Genomic DNA, 8,032 nt, shown 5'->3' with positions numbered 1-8,032 from the left:
CCTTTTTCTTATTTTTTTAATACTAGGTTATTTTAATTTTTATTAGATTTATGTAACTTATGTTTTGTGTGTGAGTGCTTTCCCTGCATGCATGTGTGTGCACTGCTTGCATGCCTGGTGCCTGCAGAGGTCAGAAGAGGGAACATATTGGATCCCCTGGAACTGGAATTCCCGACAGTTATGAACATCATGTGTGTGATGGGAATTGAACCCAGGTCCTCTGGAAGAGCAGCCAGTGCTCTTAATGAGCACTTTCCAGCCCTCTAAGATTTTTTTTTTTTTTTCAAAAACAGGGTACTTTTTTAAGGTTTTATCCAAGTTGCTGTTATGTGCACATCAGCTTCATGAAAATAGCAATATGTTCTCCACAGTTTAGATAAGAACCCAAGTAGTAGCCAAGCAGAGTGGTACACACCTTTAGTCCCACACTTGGGAGGCAGAGGCAGGCAGATTTCTGTGAGTTCAAGGCCAGCTTGGTCTACAGAGTGAGATCCAGGACAGCCAGGGCTACATAGTAAGACCCTGTTTCAAAAACAAAACAGAACAGAACAAAAACTTATATGAAGCTTTTTGCAGTGGTAATATGTACAATACTCTTGTGACTATGGAGTTCGTCCAGAGTTTGGGACACTGCTGCATCTTACACTTGTGTGCACTTTTGTTGTAACATTTACCATCATGTTAGGGATTTTGTTTGTTTGGTTTTTGTTGTTGTTGTTTGTTTTTCAGAGAAGGCCTCATCTAGCCAAAGAAGGTCTTGAACTCCTGATCCTTCTGCCCGTGTCTCCCAAGCGCTTGGATCCCAGCATGGCACACCATCACACCTGGTTTTAATCTCACTTTTTATACAGCATGGCGCACCATCACACCTGGTTTTAACCTCACTTTTTATACAGCATGGCACACCATCACACCTGGTTTTAACCTCACTTTTTATACAGCATGGCACACCATCACACCTGGTTTTAACCTCACTTTTTATTGGTTGCAGTGCTTGGAGATCAAACTTGGGCCCTTGTGCTAGCAAGGCAAGTTGTGCACCTCGGAGCCACACTCCCAACCAGATTACTGACCTATGACTTTCCCTTAAACTACCACAAGCCTCTGGGAGTCAACCTGCCAGTCTCAAAGCTGATCTTGTTTGGTGCAGCTCGGTGGTAGAGTACGCACGGAGCATGTATAATGTGGAGGGCTCTGGAACAGTGGTTGAGTATGCAGGAGCATGTATAAAGTGAAGGGCTCTGGAACAGTGGTCCAGTATGCACGGAGCATGTATAAAGTGAAGGGCTCTGGAACAGTGGTCGAGTATGCAGGAGCATGTATAAAGTGAAGGGCTCTGGAACAGTGGTCCAGTACGCACAGAGCATGTATAATGTGAAGGGCTCTGGAACAGGCTCAAACATCACAAACATGGCGCCAGCAGGTCTTGCCCTTTCCCCTTGCTGAACTGTTAGATGACATTCCTAAAGCTAGCCACAAGGTCTATTCCCTTGTTTGGCCACTTCCGTCACCCTGACTAAAACACCAAGGTCCACCAATCAAAATTCACTATTTGGCTACACTAGCTAACCTGTCCAATCAGGACTTTCCAACCCACCCCAGCACAGACTTCCCCTTTTCCTCTTAAAAACCACTCCTGCAGAAACACCTGCTGTCTTTGTCCAGAGGCAGCCTCCTCCCACACACACTTGTCCCTCCAGGGTAATAAGTCTTCTTTGGGCTGAGAATTTGGAGTCTGGGTGTGTTGTGCTGACTCCCAAGCCCCCCTTACACAATGTCCTGCTTTTGTTTCTCAATTGGAAATGAACAACAACAAAATGAATGAACACAGGGTAAATGCAGGAAAATTCTATCCAAGTTCTATGTTGGTGTGGGATTGACAGCTTGGAACAGAGAAGCAGGCGACAGGAAGTTGGCCACACAAGGACTCCATCATGAACTGGTACAGGAGCCGGCTCAACAAGCTAACAGCTGTCCTTGCAGATAGCTCTGTAGACTGCCACTCTCTAGCACCTTCTCTGCCCTCACTGCCTGGAAATGTCACTCTGAAGATTCCTCCCCTCCAAGTGACCGCCCCCTGGAAACGGCAAACCCCGCCTTCTCATTAGACCCGTCCTTGCTCTGCAGTTCCTGTGAGCACCCAAGTGCCATCATTCACAACGGTGCAGAACGCTCAGGAGGGAGATTTTATTTTACAATGAATCCTTTCTGAAGAGATCCATAATTCTGCCTCAGAGATGGTCACCCTACTGCTTATGTCCAGGAAAGCTACAGAGAGAGTGCTGGGCATGCAGCTGGACCAGACTGCCTTAGCATCTCACACAAGGCCTGCAGTGCAGCCACAAGGCATTTGGCCATCTTAGTAATAAAGAGATCTCTCTAAGAGCTAGTGTTCTTCTGTGTGTGTGCCTGTGCACATGTATAAGTGAGTGCATGTATCTATGTGCATGTACATGCATGTATGTGTGCCTATGTGAGTATGCATGTGTGTACATGCTTATGTATATTCACACTTGAGCGCCTGTGTGTATAAATTGTGTGTGTGCATATGTGCATACTCGTTTATGTGTGGCACATGTGTCTGTGTGTGGGTATATGTCCATGCATATGTGCTCCTGTACGCATACAGGCACATGTGTGTATTTAAGTAAATATTTAAACCACTACAAAAGAATGAAATACTAATCTGAGTATATCACTGTTGGGCATTGTGCTGGCTAGTTTTACATCAGCTTGACATAAGCTAGCAGTGATTCTAGACCTGTGGGTTGAGACAGGTCAAACAACCCTGTCACAGAGGTTGCATATCAGATATTTACATTATGATTCATAACAGTAGCAAAATTACAGTTATGAAGAGACAGTGAGATAATTTTATGGTTGGGGGTCACCACAACCTGAGGAACTGTATAAAAGGTTTGCAGCATTAGGAAGGTTGAGAACCACTGAGCTGGAATTATATGAAAGAAGGAAACCTCAATTGAGAAAATGCCTCCATAAGTTCCAGCTGTAGGGCATTTGTTTTGTTTTTCGAGACAGGGTTTCTCTGTGTAGCCCTGGCTGTCCTGAAACTCACTCTGTAGACTAGGCTGACCTCAAACTCACAGAGATCCATCTGCCTCTGCCTCCCGAGTGCTGGGATTAAAGGCATGCGCCACTACCACCCAGTGGGCATTTTCTTAATTAGTGATTGATGGATGAGGGACCAGCTCATTGTTAGTGGTGTCATCCCTTGGCTAGTGGTCTTGGGTTTAATAAGAAAGGCTGCACAAGCCATGGAGAGCAGGACAGTAAGCAGCACCCCTCCATGGCCTCCGCATCAGTGCCTGACTCCAGATTCCTGCCCTGTTTGAGTTCCTGTCCTGACTCCCTCCAATGATGGACTACAATCTGGAAGTGTAAGCTAAATAAACCATTTCCTCTCCAACTTGCTTTTGGTCATGGTGTTTCATCGAAGCAATCGATACCCTAACTAGGACAGGTAGAAAGTGTAACAAACGTGGCTTTAATTTTCAGGTTGCTTTTGGAATGAAACATGCAAAACAGCTTTTAATACATTCATGACGAGGCGGAATCAGAAGGCCTCAATCCCATATTCTTTGGACTTGAAGTCTGACTTTCTGCTTGGGACTTGGATTTCTTGACCCCAGATTCTGTGGTTCCTTCAAGGCTGTGTGTATTTCTTTTTAAAAGTCTGTAAAACCAGCAAACGTTGCTGATGCAGAGGGGCAAGTTGCCCTGCCCACTGAGCATGCTCTACTGTATCTCCAGCGCAGCTGAGCAAGTATCCAAGCTCCATGCTTGGATAACTCAGTAATCACCAAACCCAAGGCATCGAGGTCAAATTCTCTTGGTCAAAGACAGCCATCTGCACCAGAACCATTTAGCAACCTTTCTGACTACTGCGCCACGTATCCACATAAGTCAGGGCTGCCACTGTGTACCTGAGGCTCTCACACCTCAGGACTGCCACCTGTGGTGTGGGTGTTCTCAGGGAGGTGGCATGGACACGACGGACCAACCTGGCTGCTCACAGGTACCTGCCACAGTGCTTGGTTTCCTGCGATTGTGGACACAGGTGTCTTTGAGAGTTTCACAGTGGTGTGATGCCCGGATGCAGGTGGGCAACAGGCAGTTAGAGCTGGAATGCCTTCCATGTGTTCCCAGGTCAAAGTCCAGGTCAAGAGCCGGTTGCAATTGCTTGTCACTCATCACTTGTCCTTCTCCTGTGGCAGAGGGAGGTTCCAGTCTGCAGGGGGTCTCTGCCTCGAGGCCCACACCAGGGTCTGCTTCTGTGCAGCCTGGACCCGTGCCTGCTCACTCTCACAGAGCGATCGCTGCACAAATGAGATTCTCGTCACTTACTGCCTCACAACGGGGTCCCAGCGCCCCTGCTACTGTCCCATGGTACCCGTCCCACCCTCTTCCTCAGCACTTTTCTGAAGAGAGGAACAAATGGGAACGTATGGTCCACACAGATCCGTGGCTCAGCTGCTTCTACATAACATACCTTGAGAACCGTTCCATTTTAGCACCCACACAGCTAGGCCACACTTTCTCTGCAGCACAGGTCATCTTGATTTATCACCTTAAGCAGCAATTTTATTGTGCTCTTTGGTTTTTTAGACAGGGTCTCAAGCAGCCCAGGCTGGCCTCACGACCACTATGTATGACCTCCACTTTCTGATATCGATGCCTCCTCCTCCTGAGTGCTGGGATCATAAGCATGCACAGCCATGTCCAGTCTCTGACTTCAGCATCTCCTAGGCCTCAGCTACAGCAGACCCGGAGAGTTTGGAGCAAGCCTGAGAGTGGGGACACCGAGTGAGGAAGAGACAGCAGTCCAAAGTTACTGTTGGACTCTGCATAAAAGGTCCCCCTTGTTATGACAGGGGTGTCCCTGGTGAGGTGTCAGGTGCTCTGTAGGCCTCTTAAACTGGGAGTGGTAGTGACTAGCTGTATTGGCAGAAGTTAGCAGACAGAGCCAAAAGGACCTGAGGTTCCAAACCAGCTTGGGCTATATAGCCAGATCCTGTCTCTAAAAAGGTCATTATTGTTTAAGAAGCAAACAGAAGTTGAGTATGTTGGTGCATGCCTGTTATCCCAGGACTCAGGAGGTGGAGACAGGGAAGGAAGTCCAGGCTCAGAGAGATCCTGCTTCAGTAAATCAGGTGGGGAGTGGTTGGGAAGATGCCTGATGCCAGCAGAGGGCCGCTGCATGCAATGTGTGCACCAAATACACATGCATGCAACAACATACCCATACTATACAAAGACTTTTTTTTTTTTAACTTCATAGGGGCTGAAGAGATGGCTCAGTAGTTAAAATCAATGACTGCTCTTCCAGAGGACTGGGGTTTGATTTCCAGCACCCACATGGCAGCTTACAACCATCTGAAACTCAGTTCCAGGGGATCCTCGGGCAGTGTATGCACATGGTACAGACATATGCAGGCGAAACACACATAAAATAAGAATAAAAGTACTTTAAAAATTGTACAGAAATAATTGCTTCTGTATTCTGATTTCATGGCGAATTGCTTATCTGTAACCTTTGTCCATTTCTCTATTCAGAGGCATCTTTGCTTTTTACCTTAATTTATGATAGTTCATATATAGTTACAGACAGTAAGTTTCCAGTTTCTTGCCATACAAACAAGCTTTCTGCCATGTTTTTTACTTTCACTTATTAGGGGGTTGCCATGTTTCTGTTTTCTGCGATTTTTAAAAATGTTTCAGGGCCGGGGGGTGGTGGTGCAGGCCTTTAATCCCAGCACTCAGGAGGCAGAGCCAGGTAAATCTCTGTGAGTTCGAGGCTAGCCTGGTCTACAGAGCGAGATCCGGGACAGGCACCAAAGTTATACAGAGAAACCCTGTCTTGGGGAGGAAAAAAGTTTCAGCAGCTTGTTTTCCACATCCGTTTGTCTGTTACAGAATATTTAGGAATGTTTTCAACACCTAACATCTCGCTCCTTGACCTCCCTCTGCTGGCGAGGAGAGGGACTTTGTCCTGGAGTGTTCGCGCCCCTTGTCCCCCATCACACCGCCCGCGAAAGCAATACCAGACTCCAGACTGGAGTGTGCCCCAGGAAGGCACGACTCCCCTTATCACCCTGTATCAGAGATCGCCCAAGGAGACAACTGTTTGTTTAACGAATGGACACAGGGAGCCACCTGTGTCTTAGCGAGTTCCTAGGCTTTGAATCACTCCCACCTGGAGGGAGGAGGGAGGCTCACTGACTCGGGAAGCACAGGAAATGTAGGAGCAAGAAGCTCAGAGAGTTAAAAATTGACCAGCCTCCTACCCAAAGCTATAAAAGCAGTAACAGTGGCTGGGAGAGGACTCTAGGGCTGCTCAGAAGGCGTCCGCGGAGCTCCAGGGATCACCCACGCTGGGACTTCAGGTAATGCTGCTTGCTGCCTTTGAGTCACCCAGCAAAGTCACCGGTTCACCAAGCCAGATGAAGTGGAAGCCTTTCTTTGGTCCGTCAGTCATTCCACAGGCTTTCAGAGTAAGTAGAGGTTTCTTCACACCTCCCTAGAGAAGGTCCAGCCCCAGTGCTGGCCTCTGGCCTCTACAGCACTCTCCGGCTCTCAGAGCCAGGCCGGCCTTCGGAAGGTAGCTCCGATCACACGTGCTTGAACGGTTTTAGGTACTCCCAGGCTCATTCCTATGTCCTCTACTGCCCACCCTCCAGGCATCTTGGCTCTTTTCATCCTCCGTCCTGTCCCCAAGGGCCTGCCGATGACCCTAACGCTGGGCGGTTGTCCTCCCCCCCCCCCCCCCAAGCCTCCAAGCCTGTCTGTGCCTCCTTTCTGCCTCCCTCTGTATTTGACGCGGTCTGAAGTCCCTTCGATACAGCAGTTTGGGGTACTTCTCAGGAGGGAAGCACGAGGGGGTGTCCCCGAAGGCTCTGTGCGCACGCCCACACCCTGCGCTCACCTGGGCCTGCGGGCTGCGGCTCTCCTCCCACTCGCGGCAGCTGGCCAGGTCGCGCAGCCACTGCCTGCAGTCCGGCCGCTCGCCGTGGACGTAGTAGTGGTGTAGGAGGTGCCCGGCGCTGCGGCAGAGCTCCCACTCGGCGCGGTAGACCTCGCAGGGCCGGGGAGGCTGCGGGGAGGGACAGCGTGAGCGCGGGCGGCCACGATTGATCGCCACACCCCACCTAGCCCAGCAGCCCAGCACACTCACCTGCCAGCGGCCGGCGACCGCCATGTCCAGGCCCCGTGTGACTGACAGAGACGTGAGCCAATGAGGTCCAAGTAAATTCGCAACTAAACAGGACGTCTTCACTGAGTGGCCGGTTGTCAGAGGCCTCACCACCTGGGGTCTGGCGGGTGACTCGGCTTCAGAGCTTTGTCATTGACAGTCTGGAACCCTGCAGTTCCGGCCAGCTCTCCCGGTTTTTATTTTTCAAATCTCAATGTGGCTCAGCTTTGCAAGTACAGACTCTTGAACTCCAAATAACCCACCTGGAGGTCTCAGACTACAGGCATCTGGTCTGAGCATACACTGAGAGTGTAGATGAGCTTGATCCTGTGTAAGGAAAGGAGGGAACGGGTGTGGGGTGGCTAAGGGTGAGAGGAGTTCTGGAGGCACACCTCTAATCCCAGCGCTCTGATCAAAGCAGGGGCATCTCTGTGAGTTCCAGACCAGCCAGGAATATATTGTGAGACCCTGTCTCTAAACAACACAAAAGAGCCAATGTATGGGGCTTGAAAGATGGCTCATAGTTAACACTGGCTGCCTTTGATTCCCAGCACCCACATGGCAGCTCACAACCATCTCAAACTCCAGTTCCAGGGGATCCGACGCCCTCCTCTGAGCTCGGCAGACGCCAGGCACACAGGTAATGTACAAACATATATGCAGGCAAAACACCCCTACATGAGAGAGGGGGAGGGAGGGGGAGCTAAAGCTAACTGGAGGCTAATGTCAATCATAAGGTGAGATGAGGACCTGAGTTTGATTCCTGTATCCCTCCAGGTGGCAGAAGGGACTCCTGAGAACTGTACTCTAATTCCCACATGC

General features: G+C 49.4%; 1 protein-coding gene across 1 annotated transcript; it reads right to left on the bottom strand.

The window, feature by feature from the left end:
* Positions 1–3,484: 3,484 nt before the first annotated feature.
* C12H22orf39 (chromosome 12 C22orf39 homolog) lies at positions 3,485–7,308 on the bottom strand. The gene is made up of 3 exons (XM_006994453.4): positions 7,193–7,308; positions 6,944–7,111; positions 3,485–4,337 (listed from the first exon to the last, which is right to left on the bottom strand). The coding sequence occupies exons 1-3, from the start codon at positions 7,214–7,216 to the stop codon at positions 4,212–4,214; spliced, it is 318 nt and encodes a 105-aa protein (XP_006994515.1). The 5' UTR covers positions 7,217–7,308; the 3' UTR covers positions 3,485–4,211.
* Between the last annotated feature and the right edge of the window lie 724 nt (positions 7,309–8,032).

Source organism: Peromyscus maniculatus, chromosome 12, assembly GCF_049852395.1.
Source record: "Peromyscus maniculatus bairdii isolate BWxNUB_F1_BW_parent chromosome 12, HU_Pman_BW_mat_3.1, whole genome shotgun sequence".
NCBI lineage: Eukaryota > Metazoa > Chordata > Mammalia > Rodentia > Cricetidae > Peromyscus > Peromyscus maniculatus.
The sequence above is the reverse complement of the archived record's forward strand: the minus strand, read 5'-3'. Positions and strand labels throughout refer to the sequence as shown.

Excerpts from the sequence above, each read along its gene's own strand:
- C12H22orf39 (XM_006994453.4), bottom strand. The coding sequence starts at position 7,216 with ATGGCGGTCGCCGGCCGCTGGCAG. Across the intron at positions 7,112-7,192 it reads CGGTCGCCGGCCGCTGGCAG|CCTCCCCGGCCCTGCGAGGT; the intron begins GTGAGTGTGCTG and ends CCCTCCCCGCAG. Across the intron at positions 4,338-6,943 it reads GCCGCAGCCCGCAGGCCCAG|CGATCGCTCTGTGAGAGTGA; the intron begins GTGAGCGCAGGG and ends TCATTTGTGCAG.